The 21,617-nt window shown below is 38.9% G+C and overlaps 1 protein-coding gene across 6 annotated transcripts in view; it reads right to left on the reverse strand.

Moving 5' to 3' along the window:
- Positions 1 to 8,320, reverse strand: part of LOC115192542 (nuclear factor 1 C-type-like) — a 111,192-nt gene extending 102,872 nt beyond the window's left edge. The window contains exon 1 of one of the 6 annotated variants that reach the window (XM_029751163.1): positions 7,723 to 8,320. In XM_029751163.1, coding sequence (XP_029607023.1) covers positions 7,723 to 7,725 — 3 coding nt within the window. In that variant the 5' untranslated portion in view covers positions 7,726 to 8,320. Of the gene's footprint in view, positions 1 to 5,178; positions 5,638 to 7,722 lie in introns of those variants that run through there. The other 5 variants (XM_029751166.1, XM_029751161.1, XM_029751164.1 and 2 more) reach the window with 5 other exon arrangements.
- Between the last annotated feature and the right edge of the window lie 13,297 nt (positions 8,321 to 21,617).

Here is a 21,617-nt window from a genome sequence, read left to right on the forward strand (position 1 = left end):
CTGTCACAGACAGCTAGCTACACCCTGGTCTGGCCTGGCCAAAAGTGAAAAGCCCAGAAAGCTTCCTCAGTTCTAACCTCCCCTGGCTGCCGATGAGAGGAGGCTGCATATTCAGGTGGAATTTAAACAAGGCATCATACTGTAAATATTTAAAAATTCTGCTCACCATGCTCCCTGCCGAGGAACCTGGGTGTGATATAAAATGCAGCCAACCTTCGACAGACATCTGCAACGACGGCCACATGGAGTCCCAGTCTCTATGACAAGAGCTCTAGGTTTTATAACTGCGGGCACTTTTCAGGGCCCCCGCCCTCCCACTTTCCCCTAGTGACAATCAGACAGTCAACAGGATCAACACATGAAGGCAGCTGCTCTACTTAAGACCCGTCCCATTTTTCCACTTCCTGACATGAATAAATAAAGACTTTTAAAAAGTAGAAGACCCTCCCCCAACACTCTGGAGAGGCCAATAATCAAAATAAACTTCATTAGTATGTTGATTGGCACACACAGTCAGGGAGCGACCATCACTAGATGCAGTGCATCTGATGAGCGGTGCAGAGGGACAGCACGTCCAGGACCGTTGTGCCACTCAGGACACTGAGAGGAAAAGTGGGGCAAGCATTTATGTTCCGAATGAACTCTCCCCACCCCCATTCCGGCAATGATGCCTTCAGAGATACCAGTCTCTACCCAGCAGGGGTTCTTTTGGAAACTGTTGGGTTTGAGAGAGCAGCGAGCGGCACTTCAAACACAATGTGTCCAACTATGGAGAGGGGTGCAGAACATTTCAGCATAAATTAAAGAAGGGCCTGCTCTGTCTGCTAGGCACAGAACAACTGTTACACACAAAAATTGTTCTTGTTGAGGCTGGGCCTAAAAATAATTGGGGGGAAACCTACATTTTATAACGCGCTTATGCAACGCAGGCACTGATTGCACAAAAGCAAAAATATTATGCGGGTGGCTCAATGGAAACAACCGTGCAAACTATACGTACAGCATGGACAAAAAGACAGGCCTGTGTTGAATGAGAGAGAAATATCAATAGAGGTTTAGATTTCACATCCATTTCATCAAAACTCAGAGCAAAAAAGTAGAACTTGACAAATGACAGAAATGAATGAAAGTTGGGTGTGTTTTAATATGGTGAAATGGTTGGGCTGTGTAGCGACTGGCTCAGGCCTGGCTCGGCCCGACGCTCGGTTCTCCCTTGGGGCACTAATTGCAGCTCTAACAGACTGAATGGATGAGAAAATGGGGGCATGACAGTGCACTTCCAGCACAGTGAGATTTGAGACTCACAGATCTCCAACAGACACACAACACATCAGTGGCATGGCCTTACTAACTAATCAAAATAATCCAATATTGACAGATAATATAAGCTGACATGCTTCAAAGTACTCTACCATGTAAATGTATGCCTTTACAAAACAAAGTACCAAAGTACTCTACCATGTAAATGTATGCCTTTACAAAACAAAGTACCAAAGTACTCTACCATGTAAATGTAGCCTTTACAAAACAAAGTACCAAAGTACTCTACCATGTAAATGTATGGCTTTACTAAACAAAGTACCAAAGTACTCTACCATGTAAATGTATGCCTTTACAAAACAAAGTACCAAAGTACTCTACCATGTAAATGTAGCCTTTACAAAACAAAGTACCAAAGTACTCTACCATGTAAATGTATGCCTTTACAAAACAAAGTACCAAAGTACTCTACCATGTAAATGTATGGCTTTACTAAACAAAGTATAAAAAGTACTCTACCATGTAAATGTATGCCTTTACAAAACAAAGTACCAAAGTACTCTACCATGTAAATGTAGCCTTTACAAAACAAAGTACCAAAGTACTCTACCATGTAAATGTATGCCTTTACAAAACAAAGTACCAAAGTACTCTACCATGTAAATGTGAGCCTTTACAAAACAAAGTACCAAAGTACTCTACCATGTAAATGTGAGCCTTTACAAAACAAAAGGTGGGTCATCATTTTATGTTATTCATGATCATGTGATTCACCATGATAAATTCAGTAAATATCTTCCATGAATTTCGCATGTATGTTTACAAGTATTAAACCCCTGCATACTCATTGTCTTGCCCTAATCCCTCTTAAAATGGATATTAGCCTACATCTCTTTTTAAATGTTGCTGTAGGAATGCCCTGGTTTGGCTGTCACTTTGTAGCACAGGGCATGCACTTAGTCATGGCAAGGTTTATTGACCACACTGATAGTAGCGTCGGGTTATGCCCCTTAAGCCCACTACCACAACAGAGTCCCCACCCCTCAAGCAGGGAAACCTGCTGAAAATGATTTGCTAATCACAGAGGTTTAGGGGTCAGCAAAAACTCAGTCAGACCGTAAAGGAGAATCGCTTATGATTTCATGTAAATTAAACTCGGAAGTGAAGAATCAAATCAGCTTCTTGGAAGAGGTAACAAAACAAACAAAATGTTTGCATCTATCTGCATTTGTCAGCAACAGAGAGGAAAAGAAGCAGCAAAGGAATAATGTGTAATAACTTGTGTTTAGCGTTAGCAGTGCCACAGCCCTTCAGGTTGCCAGCAGAACCAGAGCGGCAGCAGTGTTGTCTGGCACGCTCTGCCTCCCTCTCTCTCCCTGCCTCCCTCTCTCTCCTTGCCTCAGACAGCCAGCCGACGAGAGGCCTCACACAAGCCTGGTACGGCCCTGCACCTCCCGCCTGCCTGCCTAGCTGGCTGGCCTGCTACAGCTACAGTACAGAGGAGCAGCGCACTGTGGAGCTCAGCCTGGCTCACTCCCGCTATCAGACCCTCTCAAAATCCACACCAGGAAAAGATGCATCTTGAGCTAGACACGAGAGCAGCTCTCCTCTCCTAAGGTGGATGCAAGCGGGTAGTTCATGGCTCACAAATTAGTACGGCAAAGTACCTCAACCATAACTCCAACTTTAGAAAACTATAGCAGAGTGCTTTTTTGTAAACAAAAATGTATTCCCCTCATTTAGTTATTATAGGCCTATTACTCTTCAGAATTCAGATGTGTTTGTTAAGTCACAAGTGTTTAAAAGTTAAAATACATAGGAATGTATTCATTTGTTGTGAACTCAACTCAAGGAAAAGAGCCCATCTCTGCTGTTTTAAAATGAACTATTTTGCTTTATTAACATTCATCTAAATATTACAAACAACACTGATATTCTACTACCATTAAACAAGTCTGAATTCACTAATGTTCGAAACTTTTAAAGATAGGCATAAGAGCAATGCAACAAACCAGTTGGCTGCACACAGGAGTGTATTGCCTTCCAGACTTAATTTCAAGACCAAAAATAGAACTCCTTTTCACATCACACTTGGTTTACCATCTTCATTATTTCATTTGGATAATCTCAATGAATAAACAATACATTCATCGGCTAATGTTAACCAATCATAATTACATACTGGACATTTCAGTAAAAATATAATGCCACTACCTGAGACATCAATACACTTTTGTAAATAAAATAGGCCAAGGCCTTAATGCATTATTATGTTTGAACTGCTACTATTACTATAAGGTTACTCCATAAGCACACTAATACTACAACTGTCACCAGTATTATTACAATGTTAAGTTACAATACTATTGAAATATACATTCAGTAAAACATATGGAACCTGTTGCATACAGCAACATGAGGAATTTAGCCTAATATTCTTTCCTATACTGAATTAAAAACAGTCCTTCACAATAACAGTTTAGAACCATGCAAGAAAACCCAAACCCTTCTTCCCTGGATTCCTCTTGCAGTGCATTTATTCACGGAAACTACAGTACTATATATGTCTTCAGCTATTAAAACAAGGTATTTTATTGATTCACAATCCCTTTATTACTATGTACTTTGTGAATTAAGTTAAGTGTAATTCCATTTGAAAATGACCAACAAATTATAATTTTACTGGTGACCTACAGTAGGCCTATACCAAGACTTTGTGGCTATACCTTACTGCGTGTAAATGGCAGCTAAAGGCTATCAATAAATTGAAGAGAGATTTTTTTCTATTTGGATAGTTTTACCCAAGTGAAATACATCTACCTATATATTGAAATAGGCTCCTCAAAATCAGCCATGGCCTGTAATAGGCCTACCTTGCAATACAAAGGTCATAGGCTACTTGATTTATCATATAGGCCAGGCAGTGCCTTTCTTTACATATCACTTCTCTCTAAGTTTTACATTAAAATTGTAAGCAATATTATCTACTTAATTACAACTTAATTAAATGTTAATTGGATGCATACTAGATCAAACATTATTTTTATTTAACTAATGTCCAAAACCGTGCGTCAACCTGACTCAAAATAAGCCTAATTCTCATGCATACGACAAAAATACAATTAGAAAGAATCAACATCAGGTAAGAAATGTGGCTCTGGCTTGTTCACTATTACATATTCTAAATAAACATCCTGATATCACAGTCTGCTGAGTAGTGTTCTCAATAAACGGATAGACTATTTGGATACACAAAATGCCGCAAAACACAAGTGCACACTACTCCATGAGAGAGACAACAGACACTAATCCTTATCCAACGACAAGCTATCGGTTTGTGTTGCCCTTTTTTATTACCAACGATTATAAGCATTTCAATAATTAATCAGGACATCAATACTAAACCGAAGTGCTCCCTTGCCTGACCACAGTTCTCGGGGGTGGTGTGTTGTCCCTCCTAAACTCAAAAATGAGTAGAATACTTCGGGGAAAACTATCCTATACACAGGGTTGATAGCCTAATTTTTGATGATACTTTATGATTAACAATTCCGATGATACTTCCGGCATGCACAGCTTGCCATCATGCGCCTGCTTCGGTCACAGCTAATGAATGAACATGCGGATACTTTAGCCTTCTAATTCTCCAAGGTAAACAAACTTCATGAAAAGCTGAGAGTAAAAATATACGTTAAATATGAGTCGGCATAATGCTATTGAGTAAAATAGTGATAACAAAAAGTCTGAAGTTAATAGAGGCTGAGAGACTCGGGTTTCCGCGTCTCGTTAAGGACCGTGCCAACAACACTCATCCCGCCCTTTTCTAAACTGAAATATCATCTGCATTTCACAGCCACGTTCAGTCAAGACAGACGCACATGCATAATAACTCCCCCCAAAAAGTAAGGAATAATTTACCTGAGTAAGACAGAGAGGAGAGTACATCATGATGAAAGGGAACTTATAACAACTTGTCAGGTAGAAAAAGACAAACAAGTTAGTGAATCATTATTTTAAAGTTCATCATCATCATTGCACCTCCACCATCGCCTCAATTGACTTGCAGTTTACGTCCACTGAGATGTAAGCCCTCAAACACAGAAGAAAAGTTCAACTTAAAAATACTGTCAAATAAAAAGAGTAGGCTAACTTTTAATACAACAAATTGGGAAAGCTGGGAAATGAAAATGCTCGGGCAATCTGTTCCATTTAGGAAATGGGGGGAGAAAAAATAATCAAAGAACGAGAAAATGAAAAAGAGGGAGGAATTAAATGACGTTATGAAAATAGCCCATCCCCAAAAAATCACTTAAAGAAGCAGTAACCCTGATTTCATGTGGCAATACACGTTAAATCCACGAATTAAACAAAGTAATGCGTTTAGATCAGGTGCAACACTGGTACGGATGGTTAGAAAGACAAATGGCAGAGGACTTTCTCTCGCCCATGCAAGGGCGCACATTCCCTCCCTCGCATAGCCTATCCCAGCATCTAGGACTGCGACGTTGCATGTGCGCTTGTAGCATTAATTCAAAATCGTGTCTGTGGCAACTTGCTGAGTAATTGGCCTATGAACCATTTGAGTGCGTTGGTTCACAGATACAGTAGCCTGCACTACCAAGTGGCCTCATGACTAAACTACAAAATGAACTACACTTAATTGAGCTGTTATTACTACACTTCATTAAGCTGCGGTCCCGTGTGGCTCAGTTGGTAGAGCATGGTAAGAAAATGTAGGCTCTCACAAATGTAAGTCGCTCTGGATAACATCCGTCTGCTAAATGACTAAAATGTAATGTAATCTAAGTTCAACAGCTTTAGGAAATAATCAGAATTGCTAAACTCAGATAACGTAGATATCCTAATCATGCAATTATAGCCTACCATTCAGAAAACCAAGCTTCTAAATGCATCATCCGTTATAAAGGTAAGTGTTTCTATAATATATGCATGCACATAGGGAGGCCATGTCACACTGACATCTATACAAAACTAATAATAAGCTACACACGCCTGTGCGTAAAAGCGCAGAGACGTCAGTGGTGAGCATACTGTTACTTTTCATTGAATTCAGATGTAACCTACTTTTATCCATTTCTACAGTATTGTATTTATTATTGTCAGATGTAACTTGCACACAATACAAGTGGTCGGAGTAATGACAATAATATTTGGAGAACTATCCAAGAAAGACGATGTCTTTCGACTTTATGGACACATTCTGCTTTTGTAACTATGCACACAACAACACGTTTTAAACTAAGGGATAGTAAGTAGCCAATAAAGTGTACGTATAAAGTCATTGTAGGATTCAAGTTTGAAAAGACTCCAAATGTTACACAATTTGAGTGATATCAATGGTTGGGATTCTATACTAAAATAGGCCTAATATTCCTATATCTCCCCTTAAAAGACATATCCCCATGTCATCACGAACACAAGAGTATCAACGACTCTCCATGAAGCCAGAAGAGAAACAATAAATATAAACTTTCTTGGTCTACTTTAAGTGAGTTCCAGACCAGTTTATATCTGACAAAGTTGAGAAAACTATTCTGAGATCAGTCTGAAGTGACAATGTTGTCTGCATCAATATTAGTTAACACCCTGAGTTGGCAATAACGTTATATAAACCAAGTATAAAGTAATAACCGAATCCAATCCATGTAGCACAAGTTGAATGTCTGTAGCGGTTCGTTGGTGGTGGTGGGTAAATCGTCCTTCATGAAGTGAAGTGAACTGCAGTTCAGACATAACTGGAAGAATTGGCCATTTTGTTATCTATGACATCCCAAAATATAACGCCCTGAATATATTTATTTGATATTTCCAAAACAGTAGGCCAGAGAAAGTATATTGTTTTCACACAGGCTCTAAATATCCCCATGCCAATTGAGTGCACTTTCAAAACACTCCGATTGCAACTCTGCAAGTAGGCTATGTGGGTTATAACAGCACTACATCCAGGGACCGAGCGCCTCTGTCGGTCTATGGTTCAAATTCAAGCCGGCGCCCCTGCGGCTCTGGCTCTGGCTGCGGCCATTTTCTGCTGAACAAACTCTAACCGGGCACAGAGTATATTGGCTTTGAACTTCAACATCCCGTGGTGAAAATACATCTGCGCTGCCCTACTCAAACTGGCAACAAAAAAAACTAATAACTTTCACTGCGGAGAAGTGCCAAAACGCTTTGTAGGCTATATCAATCATTACGCGCAGGTGTAACATAAATATACCATATGTCTGCATTTCTAGCCTTTCCCACAAATACTCCGCTTGGCTGAAAACCAACAATAAAAGGAGTAGCCTGCCGAGAAAGACGGAAAGGAGCAGAACACCAAAATGCAGCTCTACGCAATCTCAATTTGACTTTACAGAGTGCACACAACTGACGCGTGATCGTTCTCGCCTTGCGTCTGTTGTAACATGGACAAATAAAGATGAAATTGATTTGTAAACGTACCATTTCGAAGCGAAACTGCCAACCCCCCCAGACAAGTTATAGTTTATGCAGCACCGCGGTTCAAAGCATGGTCATCTCGTCGACGTGTTTTTATTATTATTCCATATCCATTTATCCGCGAACAGAAGTAATCCGTGGTCTTCGGAGGGGAGAATAACCCGCAGAGATCAAATAGAAACGTCCCACGCGAAGTCTGCAGCGTCAATCCCCGTAGAATCTTCGCTACAAGGTAAAATAGGACAAAATAAAGATTTCCCTATAATATAGCTACGGGCTGAACGATTTCGGGCAGATTCTGCAAACTGTACACCGCTTGATGGTGTCGTAATGTATAGTGCTGTTATTGTTTTTATATATTTAAATTACAGAACTGATCCTTCGGTCTCATTGATTTGCAGCATTGTAGGCTACACATAGCCTAGATGTCCTTAATATGTGAACGTCCTTAAAGACGTCCCGAACGATGGGCTCATAGGAGATCTTACAGTCTTCTCGGAGAAGGAATAGATGAAACACGAAGGTAGTGTGTGTGTCTGTGTGCGCGGGTGTGTGTGTGCGAGAGAGGGAGAGGTAGTGTGTGGCTTAACGCGTTCTATTAGTGTTGCACTTGATGGCGTAGTTTATAAAAGCAAAAAGACAACTCTTGCCCACTGTGAGCCGCTATTACAAAGCATGTTGTAATCTCAGAGAGATATACATTCTATAATAGAGATATAACAGCCTATAACAATATTGGTCTTGTTTTTATTGTGTGCGTGTGTGTGTGTGTGTATTACATCCTCCGTATTTATTACACTTCCACAATGGTTTGAAGAGCTGTCAACGTGTCAGGTGTTGTCAAATCTGTCATTGCTTTTAACCCCCACTTTGCTCAAACCTTTCAGAAGGGAGAAGGGAACTTGACCACAGACGGTTATGCGTCCATCCTCAAGGAAAATACATCTGAAGTTGACTATAATAGCCTAACATTCCAAACACAAGATCATTTGTAATTCATTAATAATTATTCATAATTTGTAGCCTAATCGTTTTGCTATTGATATTCCCTTTTCATGAATGTAGCTTAAGTATTCTTATAAATGGACTTTTCCACGAAATTAACCCTGCGCGTTCAGCTGGTTTCTGCAGCTTAATCATGGATTTGTATTTATTTTATTTTACCAATATTCTTCAAAACTCACCAAAGTATGTGGCCTATGACATGTTATACTGAAAATATTTAGGGAAGTCCTGCATGAGTTTATAAGCGTGACATTTCCAAAAAATGAACCCAGTGTGTTCGACTGCTTTCTGCGTTTCAGTTCATTAGGACTAAAGTGTTTGAAAACTGGGTAAGGCTTTATTTTAAGGGTCTGTAATAAACCATTTTTAAAAGGCATTTATAAATTGTACGTTCACCATTTTTTAATCATTACCCCCACATTAGCAAACCATTTACCAATCATTAGTAACGTATTTTTGCAGTCTCAAATCTAAAGTGAGTGCTATTCATACTTTATAAATACTTTATAAATGTTTTGAGTGACCAGTGTAACTTCTCACAAAAAGATGGGGATGCCATTGGTAGACATTCCTGCAGTACCTGGTAAACAATAAGCACACAACACAGGATGTTTAAGGAAATATATATATATATATATATATATATATATATATTTCCTTAAACATGTATTTCGTTAAACATCACGTGTGAATAACTAGCTTACTAACATTTACAAATGTGGGAGTAATGATCAATAAATGTTGATCAGACTGTTTATAAATGTCTTATAAATGGTTTATTATAGACCCTTAAAATAAAGTGCTACTGAAAACTGTAGGCCATGAGCACATTCTTCCAAAATGATAAAGCAGTATAATATTACCACACAATTGTAGAATTGTAACAGTGAAAATTGACCTAAATGAATATGCATTCTTTGATTGAAGGATTTGGTCTTTAGTGCAATTATAGCCTTTTTGTCGCTATCTAACCTGAACTAATGATTTTCAGTAGCAATGAAATCCCCAATGTATTGGCTGTTACTGGATTATTCTCCTCTTTCGATTTCCCTTCACTGTTTGAAGTCAAAGGTCAAATTGCTCTGTTAATTAGAATCTTAATAGCATAATTTGATGAAGAATATTAAGATCTTATCTAGAGTAGGCTTACGAACTTGCTTATGCAATGGGATAATACACCTGTTTGAATTTAAGTCTCAGATTTGCATTTTAACAGTCAACTGATCATACAAAATCCATACTGGAGTATTTGTTAATATATGACACAGAAATGAGACAATCCATTCAAGAGTTGGAGAGGCAGATTGTGTGCGTGTGTGTGAGTGTTTTCTTCCTTTCACTTTTAATGCACTTTTTATTTGTTAAGGTGCGATAATGTTTGATACAGTTAGATCTAGGCTCGACCCAGGCAAACTTGACATTATGTTCTGTTTTTAGAAAATGCAGGTTTATACAATTGAAAGCATGATTTCCATAACATCTGCTCATGGAAAACGCTAATAATTTGTCAGAGTATTTAACCCTTCATATGCTAAAATAAAATTGTAACTTGTTGCTCAACTCTTGGATAATATACATTTTTTTTAAATCGATTGGGGTGAAATTCATGTTTTTTTTTACCATGCTTTGATTATCAATAACCGTAAATGTATAATTTGAAGACTAACTTCAAACCTTTTTGCCCAAACTGGTGATATGAGGTAAAACAAAATAGTATTTATTTGAAACAAACAGTAATATTTTTCAAATGTCACATTACTTTGACAGTTAAGCTTAATGTCCATTAGCTACATTTTTGAAGAATAATATATATATATTTTTTTCCTGACATGGGATTTAAAATACTAAATCATTTCCAGGTTACCACTAATATACCCATTGGACTTGGGGCTCTGCTGGGAGTTTACCTCATATTTAGATTTGTTTATTCTGCTTTGCCACTAAAATCATAATAAACACTGACATCTATGGTGTTATTGTTGTTATTGTTATGTGTAATATTAATAATAATATTAGAGGGGAGAGTGGGGGGGTAGTTCAAAAATGTACCCCAAAATGTTCTTCTAAGGGTTCTTCGAGGATCCATTTGTAGGAGTTCTTTGAATAATTTATAGGAGTTCCCTCCCAGTTTCAACTGAAGGATACTCCCCCAGGAGCCTTTTATTTTTTAGAGTGTATGAGATATTTTACATTACACTGTGGGATCAATTTTATGGTTTCTTGTTTATTTGTGGTTGGTTTGTTTATACGTTTTAGGTCTGACATCCAATCATTGTTTATTCTATAAAACCCCTAAGCAGGAGTAAATGCTATAACAATGTTTTTGATAGTTTTGTAAAGGACGACAAGAACAACATAAATTAATCAGGAAACAAACAGAAAACTCAATTATCTTTTGTTGAATAGAAAGCCTCTGGCCAAACGAATTGACTTGCTTGGACGAGTGTTTGTTAAACTCAGCCTATAACGGAATGAAATCAGAATAACTAATGCAACAGGTTTTGGCTAGCTGCTGAAATGTCTAATTAACTGTCGGGAAACATTCACTGGTCCATGGTTGCACGAATCAAAAGGAGACGAAAGGAAAATACAATTCTGAAATCACAACCACCTCTAATTGGAAAGTTATTTTAACCTCGGCATACTTGGGATTGGTCACTCGTTTTTTTCTTTTACCTGTACTTCTTAAAAAACGGATGTTGGGTTGTTATTTTTCTATAATGTCTTATCTGTAGGTTTATTTCAAATGAAATGAACAGAAAATCAAACTGAAGATAACTTGCAGAACGGACAAAAACGTTGCTTTTGTATTTTAGCCTGAATGAGTTTTCAATGTGAAACCATGTGGCGCAAACTTCATAGAATCTCCACCATGAAGGCAGTTTTAAAATGTAAATGATTGATTTCATAAATGAGTCCTTATAGGATAAATCAATTGTATTAATATAGCCTAAACCGAAGTTATGTTTACATCAGAAATAGGCCTACTTGATTCGAACATTTCAAAATATATTGCCTTTATTATTAAAATATGTAGTAGCCTATAGTTTCCATACAGTTTCTTGAAAATTACATTTTTGTTGGGTCCATGGAGGCAGATCCAGCACCTGTCCAACGTGCTGCACGTTAAAGAGACTTGCCGTTTTTTAGACTGCCACATCAATGCGACCGAAATCTCAAATTACGATTTGGCCCATCAGGAGACATTATACAGCTTTTTATTGATTTAAAACAATTGTTGAATCATGAAGGAAGAAAAGTGAAGCAGAAATACATAATGTTATAATGCAGTGTGGGATCACTGACAGTAAACAAGATAGGGGGTTGGACCAACACATTTAGGCCATGTGCAGTAAAATATTGGTGCTGTTAAACGTTAAGATGTAGGCTATACATGTAATGCTCTGCAAAAATGATCGATATTGGAGAAGAATAACATCCTCCACCACCTGTAAAATCGGACTTGACAATGTCAATCATACATGTGGTAAAAAACTGCTTTTGCAAGATAGAGGAAATGAAAACATATTTTAATGGGAGCAAAACACCAGCTTGATTAAATACCATACATTAGGCCAGGGGGTCCCAAACCTTTCCACTCGGGGACCCCCTTCCAGCATCGGGGAACATCCCACCTCTATTCCTATGGGCACAAGCACTGTTCATGACACAAACTGTTCACACCCCTCTTGTTGGTGGAGAGAATTTGGCAGCTTTAAATCTTATTTCCTGCAATTCTACACTACAAATAAAAGGTTCCTGGAATATCCTTTATGGGATTTCAAATCTAAACTGTGGGGGAACCCCTATAAATTATTCAAAGAACACCTCTTAATGGATCATCAAATAACCTTTTGAAGAACCTTTTGGGGTTAATTTCTGAACTACCCCTTCCCCTATTATTATTATTATTATTATTAAAAATAGGCATAACAAAAACAACAATAATACAATATTTTAGATGTCAGTGTTTATTATGATTTTAGTGGCAAAGCAGAATAAACACATCCAAGTAATGGTAAACTCCCAGCAGAGCCCCAAGTCCAATGGACATATCCTCTGGTGTGTTGATGTTAATGTGTTGATGTTCTCCGTATCCATAGCCAGAATGATTTAGCAGTGCATGGTGATCTAACAGGTTTCCTGTTATATTCATCAGATGTGTAGTGAGGGTGAATCTGCCAATCCAAACATTTTTAATTATACAGACGTTTAACAAAACATGCACACAACAATATTCATACCTTGGTTTATGTGGGAAAAAAATCATGTTTTGGTGATGGTTTTCATACATATACCCTGTCCATAATGTAGAGGCCTATGGGATTTTCATTGAAGAGGTAATGGATGAGGGTGGTACATGTGATCTGCATAACAATTGTCACACCCTGATCTGTTCCACCTGTCTTGTCCTTGTCTCCACCCCCTCCAGGTGTTGCCCATTTTACCCATTATTCCCTGTGTATTTATACCTGTGTTCTCTGTTTGGCAGTAGCCAGTTTGTCTTGCCTCGTCAAGCCTACCAGCGGGTTTTTTTTATCGTACTCCTGTTCTCTGTATTCCATGTTTTCTAGTTTTTCCGGTTTTGACCATTCTGCCCTGACCCTGAGCCTGCCTGCCGTTCTTTACCTTTCTGACTCTGCCCTGGATTACTGACCTCTGCCTGCCCCTTGACCTGTCGTCTGCCTGCCCCCTGTTTTTGTCTATAAACATCTGTGATTCAAACTGTCTACATTTGGGTCTTGTCCTGAGTCGTGATAGCAGTAGACATACCTTTGTATGCCTCCTCATCTGTATACCTGCAGACACAGACACAAAAGGGAGCAGTTCAGTCATCTGCACCCAATACAGCTGGCCTTCAACATACTCTTATAGCATACAGGACATATTCTTACCTCTTTGTTGATTGATATCCATTGAATTGTGTCCATGTTCTGTTTTAGAAAGATTTACACAAATGTTAAAATATATGGTATCATCACAAAACAATATCAAATTTAGATCACACAAGGGACAAACCTTACCTTCAATTTAGGAGATCTTTACATTTTTCAGTTAAGTGACTGCACCTGCTGTCCTGTCAAATCCAAATGTTTCAGTTGGGCAGTTAGGTTCCTGCAAGAACCCTTACAGTTTGGGACCACTGCATTAGGCTACTCAGTCAAGAACCACTTGTGTAATCACATGGTTACACAATGCAATTCATGAGATTCATTCACCTATTGCCAAATACATTTGCAGATTGATAATGCATGTGTGCCCTTAGGCCAACCTGAGGAGTTTGGTGGAGTAATCTGTCTTGTCATCTGAGCTTACCACAGGAAGGCTGTGCTGGAGTGAGCGGGAGAGGCATGATCCACAGTTTAAATGTGAATTGAAAGGTTCCTGTAAAATTCTCTCCACGCAGAAGTCCATTTAAATCAGACAAAATATATTCAGAGATAATACAGAGATAGAGAAAAAAACACATTCAACTTTCTTTTTCTTTGTGAAATCTACCAATTTCAATATACTTGTTAGCTATACTATGTTGATATGGGTGCTATGTTGACATGACACAATAACTATGAATATTGCTAAATGTACATAACAAAACTACTTAAGAGGGATCAGTATAAATCAGTTTTCAACTTATTGCTAGAGTAACCCTAGCTACAAGTCCCGGAATAGTTGTGAAATGTTTTATGTGAGCACATCTAAAAGGTATGTTGCCTAAAGACAGAGGAGTGACAGCCAGGACTCATGATATGAACTGACACAACTATGACAATGGCCTTGCGTGTCATCTTTACGCAAGTGAAAACGACACATGCAAAGAATACATATATGCTGCACTCAATCGTAGTGAGTGAAGTGTAAAGTTTGACATGAATAAGGTTTCCTGAAGAGGGCAGTATCAGAGTGTGTTTCGTGGTGTTGCCTGGTAGTCAGCGTTCTCTCTCACTACATTATGAACATTAAAGTGATGTTCACTTTGCAAAGGTGAAATTCGAAATGCTATACATGAAATTGATTAGGAACTATCTTGAAAAAGATTTTGATTTGAAGCAAAAAGGTATATGGGTTAATGTCAACAGTGTTAGAGATACTTTATTGTATTTGTAAGTATCTGTGAGTGATATATTTAAGTATTTCTGTGCATACATAAAAGTAGAACTGTTGCCGAACCTTTACTGTACTTCATGGTGAACTATTCCAAATGCTGGCAAGCAGAGGTACCATAACACACAGATTTTGTTTTGTTTGGAGAACAGATAAAAATCTAATTGGCAGCAAACAAACAGCAAGCCTACTTATACACAGCTTTCTGTGTGGTGTAATTAATGAAGTGATTTGATAACTGTATAATGCTGTGCTTTTCTCTGCACAAACAGCCGGTGGATGCTATAGACAATTATACAACCGGGGGTCTAATCTTGAATGCTAATTGGTTAAAAGCTCATTCTGCCAGTGTCTATTCCACAAGTCACCACCGGCTAAATCTATGACCTTAAAATGCCTATTTACGCTGTTCCATCTGACTGCGCAATCCACTGTCATCAGCCCAGCCAGGCAATTTATAAACTTGATCTCCACTATAAAACACATCAAGACATTATCTAATTTCTTTTAGACTAACATTTAGTTTCCAAAAGAGGAGATTTGTATAAACCTTGATGTCTGTCTCTCCGACATTTGCAACATTGTTTCAATATTCAAATTCGATCTCCAGCTGTCCTATAGTATTGAACGTGTCGGGAGTCGGGACGAGACAGAAAGGCAGGCAGCGTTTCTCAGCCAGTCGAAATCATGAATCAGCTGGTATAATTTTTATGGATACAGTTGAAGTCGGAAGTTTACATACACTTAGGTTGGAGTCATTAAAACTCATTTTTCAACCACTCCACAAATTTCTTGTTAACAAACTATAGTTTTGGCAAGTCGGTTAGGACATCTACTTTGTGCATGACACAAATAATTTTTCAATTGTTTACAGACAGATTATTTCACTTATAATTCACTGTATCACAATTCCAGTGGGTCAGAAGTTTACATACACTAAGTTGACTGTGCCTTTAAACAGCTTGGAAAATTCCAGAAAATTATGTCATGGTTTATAAGCTTCTGATGGGCTAATTGACATCATTTGAGTCAATTGGAGGTGTACCTGTGGATCTATTTCAAGGCCTACCTTCAAACTCAGTGCCTCTTTGCTTGACATCATGGGAAAATCAAAAGAAATCAGCCAAGACCTCAGAAAAAAATTGTAGACCTCCACAAGTCTGGTTCCTCCTTGGGAGCAATTTCCAAACGCCTGAAGATACCACATTCATCTGTACAAACAATAGTACGCAGGTATAAACACCATGGGACCACGCAGCCGTCATACCGCTCAGGAAGGAGACGTGTTCTGTCTCCAAGAGATGAACGTACTTTGGTGCGAAAAGTGCAAATCTATCCCAGAATAACAGCAAAGGACCTTGTGAAGATGCTGGAGAAAACCGGTACAAAAGTATCTATATCCACAGTAAAACGAGTCCCATATCGACATAACCTGAACGGCCGCTCAGCAAGGAAGAAGCCACTGCTCCAAAACCGCCATAAAAAAGCCAGACTACAGTTTGCAACTGCACATGGGAACAAAGATTGTCATTTTTTGAGAAATGTCCTCTGGTCTGATGAAAAAAAATATAACTGTTTGGCCATAATGACCATTGTTATGTTTGGAGGAAAAAGGGGGAGGCTTGCAAGCTGAAGAATACCATCCCAACCGTGAAGCATGGAAGTTAAAGCTTGGTCGCAAATGGGTCTTCCAAATGGACAATGACCCCAAGCATACTTCCAAAGTTGTGTGAAAAAGACTTAAGGACAACAAAGTCAAGGTATTGGAGTGGTCATCACAAAGCCCTGACCTCAATCCTATAGAAAATGTGTGGGCAGAACTGAAAAAGCATGGGCCTACAAACCTGACTCAGTTACACCAGCTCTGTCAGGAGGAATGGGCCAAAATTCACCCAACCTATTGTGGGAAGCATGTGGAAGGCTACCCAAAACATTTGACCCAAGTTAAACAATTTAAAGTCAACGCTACCAAATACTAATTGAGTGTATGCAAACTTCTGACCCACTGGGAATGTGATGAAAGAAATTAAATCTGAAATAAATCATTCTCTCTACTATTATTCTGACATTTCACATTCTTAAAATAAAGTGATGATCCTAACTGACCTAAGACAGGGAATTGTGAAAAACTGAGTTTAAATGTATTTGGCTAAGGTGTATGTAAACATCCGACTTCAACTGTATATACAAAGAAATGTCAATAAAAAAAGGTCAAACAAAGTGAAGTGCAGATAGTTTGCAGTCTTTCCAGCTTCAGTTTGAAGTGATGTGCTAGCTGTGTTGTTGGCTAGCTCCTCTGAACAACAGTGCCCTGACGAGAGAGCACATTTTCTATGCCATGCGAAATCGCGCCTCATTAGCTCATTGTTATGAATGTATCCACATAAATGCCACTACAAAACAGCTTAAACAAATTAAAATGCTGCTACTTTGCTGTTATTCTAGCTGCACTTTTTGACATGACTGTAAGTTAGCTAGCTAGCAAGCAAGGGATAAGAACGTTGCCAGCCAGTATGGCAATGGAACATTTAGATTGAAAGACTGGGTCACGCCCATAGATACAGAACAAAAATACTGAACGACTGAGTCACGTCTCTGGCAACCGCACCAATAGAACAAACTACCAGCCAGCTTGGATAGCAACCCTAGATTTGTGTCGGGACTATATCTTGTGGAAGGAAGAAATAGTATGAATAAATTAATCAAAATAACATTTTTAATGAAAATATGTCAATCATTATTTGATTATGTTGGTAACCCGTTGTATAAAAAGGCTAATGCCCTCGAAGCCGGATTGACACCCGTGCCAATATATCCTCCGACCTACAATTACATCTACAAGCTCTAAAAGAAATGACATTGCATGTTTTCCCAGAGATGGATGGAAAAAAGCATCAATAGACCTGTTATTACCTCAGGGAGTCAAACTACAGTTCACGGTATGCAGCTTGCTGCATATGCCACTTGACATGTGGTTTACTATAGGGTACTCAGGTGGGTACTCAGGTGGCTCATGAGTGACAACACATGTCAGTGTCTCTAAGTGTTGTGCAACTGTAAAGCAATACACACACAGTAGAAGGATTGCTGTTACTGTCCTGTTACTGTATCGAATGAGATTCGCCTCACTTTCCAAAACATAAGCAAGATGAGAGTGGAAAGAGGGAAACTCTCTCCAAATTGGACCGAATCTTGCCAAGATGCTGAGTGCCAAGACCTCTCTCCTTATTTTCAGTGAAAGCAACCTATTTACTACATTTGGCCTCTGAATGCTTACTAAGAGCAAATTGAGCTTAATTTTCCCATTTTGCACATTTGTGGCACATTGCAATCGTCTTCAGAGTGAGCCAAACCATTCCATTAAAAACAAATGGTTCAAGTTAAGCAGCTTTGCTTTTATTCAGTTTCATTTATATATGAATTTATCTGATTCCGCAACCCCACAGTAACTTTTTTTTAGACGATGTGTGTGCAGAGGGTCAGTCAGGGTCACACGTAGTCTCGTTGCACTAATAACAGTATTCCTTCATGCTTGGGAAGCACGACACACAGAAAGGTTAAGTTGTTCTAAAGCAGCCATACTCCACAGTCGGTCCGGATCCAGAATGGGTCACTACGCACGGGCCTCACTCACTGGTGTCATATGAACACACATTAGACATGACAAAATATGTAGAATTGCAGGAAATTAGCTTTAAAACTGCAACATTTTCTCTCCGCACCATGGCAAAATGTGAAGAATTGCAGGAAATTAGCTTTAAAACTGCAACATTTTTCTCCGCCCCATGGCAAAATGTGTAGAATTGCAGGAAATTAGCTTTAAAACTGCCGAAAGTTCTCTCTGCCAACAAGAGGGGTGTGAACAGTTTGGGGTCGCATGGGTTGCAAGGTGGGGGGTTGTTACTATGCTGATCAATTACAATATCCATCCGGACCTTTCCCACCTAGGAAATTTGTGCGACCGGACTTTCTCAAAAAGTATGTTTTTTTCTTATAGTAGTAGCAGTATTTGAATCAAGTTATGTCTGACTGAATTGCAATGTTATTCTAAATTGACGTTTAGACTATACACAATAAGAATATATACCTGCAGCTCACTCACAAGTATTCACCAAAACATCTCAGTATGAAGAGTTGGAACTTACACATGCAAATTGTGGAAGATGGGAGAAGATTTTGTCCGATTTAGACTGAAGGACTAAAGCGTCTGACGTGGTATTGAAAGTTCCTGGATATACAGTGTTTAGCTAGTGTTGGGCCAGTAGGGAATATAGTGGACAGTCTAACCAGACAGATGTGGATGGGAGGCCATCAATGGAGGGGAACTTCAGACCTGCTGCCGGAATGGAGACGCGTTACATCATCCACTGGTGAGGTCCCGGTCCCGGTCCCGACAGAAACCAACGTAAACAACGAGAACTTCAGAGAAATATGAGCTTGTTCAACTAGGAAAATGTGATGAAAAAGTAATCATTGTCAGTAGAGTGAAAGTGTTCAGGATTAGACTGATAGACCGGTATAGCTCTGGAGAGGGAGGGAGCTATCTACACTGAACAAAAATATAAACGCAACATGTAAAGTGTTCCCATGTTTCCATACACACAAAAAGCTTATTTCTCTCAAATTTTGTACACAAATCTGTTTACATCCCTATTGAGCATTTCTCCTTTGACAAGTTAATCCATCCACCTGGCAGGTGTGGCATATCAAGAAGCTGAATTAAACAGCATGATCATTACACAGGTGCACCTTGTGCTCAATAAAAGGCCACTCTGAAATGTGCAGTTTTGTCATACGACACAATGCCACAGATGTTCAAGTTTTGAGGGAGTGTGCAATTGGCATGCTGACTGCAGGAATGTCCACCAGAGCGGTTGCCAGAGAATTGAATGTTAATTTCTCTACCATAAGCCACCTCCATTTTAGAGCATTTAGCAATACGTCCAACAGGCCTCACAACCGCAGACCATGTGTAGGGTGTCGTATGTGTGAGCGGTTTGCAACTTTGTGAATAGAGTGCCCCATGGTGGCGATGGGGTTAGGGTATGGGCATGCAAAAACTACGGACAACGAACACAATTGTATTTTATCGTTGGCAATTTGAATGCACAAAAATACCATGATGAGTTCCTGAGGCCCATTGTGAGGTATCTGTGACCAACAGATGCATATCTATATTCCCAGTCAATTGAAATCCATAGATTAGGGCCTATTGAAAATATTTCAATTGACTGAAAGAATAAAAGCTTGACAATATGCAATAATATTGAATTGTCCCATGAGGTCCTGTAACCCTGACCAAGGAAACTACTGTGCCAGATAAAACTCTGCAAGAGAGTTGGAAGCAGCTGCAACTGACCTGATAAGGTAGAGTTTCTACAGTACAAGGTTAAGATGAGTGTGTATCATAAGCCTGAATCACGTTAAAATACCTTGAGTATGAACACATGTAGTGTTCAAAACGACCCTCTTTAGAGGCTAAATGAATCTTTCAAACGATATCAGCAAAAGTGTAAATGACAATGAAAAGAGCAAAGTCAACCTTCCCTCCGATAACAATAGAGAGGGCTTGCTGCAAAATGAAAATCTGAATGCTTTTACAAAGTAGGCTTAGTCAGCTTCCTTTCCCAGAATCACACCATGTCAATTTGCATAGAGGTTTAATTTATCATGATCCAAATCCCCTTGGAGACAAAACTAATTGCTATTAGAAAATGATTGCTTTGCCATAATTTGGCAAGATTATGCTGTAATAAGATAATGTACGTATTAGATAGAACCAATCGGTGGGTTCTACTGCTGAGTATTATATATCTGGAAGACTTGGAAAAAGTTAGTTTCTAGAATTCTATTTTTGGAAAGAACAATGGGAGATAAAGGTATCTGTGTCAAGTAGGCTGTGAGTGATTTCACGAGGCAGTTTTTGACACATCCTGTCATCATTCTCCTGCCAAGGACATGTATGGTTATGTAGAGCCAAACCATACAGTACACATGTCTGGCTCTATGAGTTGGAGCAAGTGCTGACTAGCCTGGAAGACTCACACAGCAGTATCACAACACATAAGGCTGGTCTTGTTTCTGGACTTATGCTGTCATTCTTCTTCCCATTTCACTTGAACTGGGCAAAAAATACATTCTATATAAATTCAGATTTCATTAATGTCTCCATGCCAACAAACTAAATGCAATAAATCCGACCAATGTGCATTTGACGTAATGGGTGAATGTTTTTGCTGTAATTGTCTTTTGTCAAACTAAAATGTAAAATGTATTGTCGAGAGGCTACATTTCCAACTATCTGCTGTCCTCTTCTCTGATCTCTGCGCTCTGTTCAAACGTCAAAGTGTGAAAGTTCAAGTGCAGGACGTCCTTATGTCAAATCTGCAATGGGACCAACCAGTTACTGCCTAAAAACCATCTGTGACTGAGCAGAACTGAAAAGTTCATACTACTCTATCAGTAGATAATTAAAAAGTGCACAATAATAAACCAAAAGACAATTCAGTATTTTGGAAGCCGCAGTCATGAAACTAGTCTACCAAGAAGTCAACATAAACTGTCATTCAAAAAATATGTACATTTTGTCTTTAAGGAGATTCAGTGACTATTGAGTGATGCCTGCCTATTGTCTCAACTCCAGACTCAGACATCAGAAACCAAGAAGAGGTTCATTACCACCCTCTACTGGTGATGAAAAGATCATTATCTAATTGCAACGTCCTCGTCCACACATTATCGCAATTAGTGGGATTAAACAGGTTAGTTTCCCTCCCCTCAGTTGTCAACAA

Source organism: Salmo trutta, chromosome 4, assembly GCF_901001165.1.
Source record: "Salmo trutta chromosome 4, fSalTru1.1, whole genome shotgun sequence".
Lineage (NCBI taxonomy): Eukaryota > Metazoa > Chordata > Actinopteri > Salmoniformes > Salmonidae > Salmo > Salmo trutta.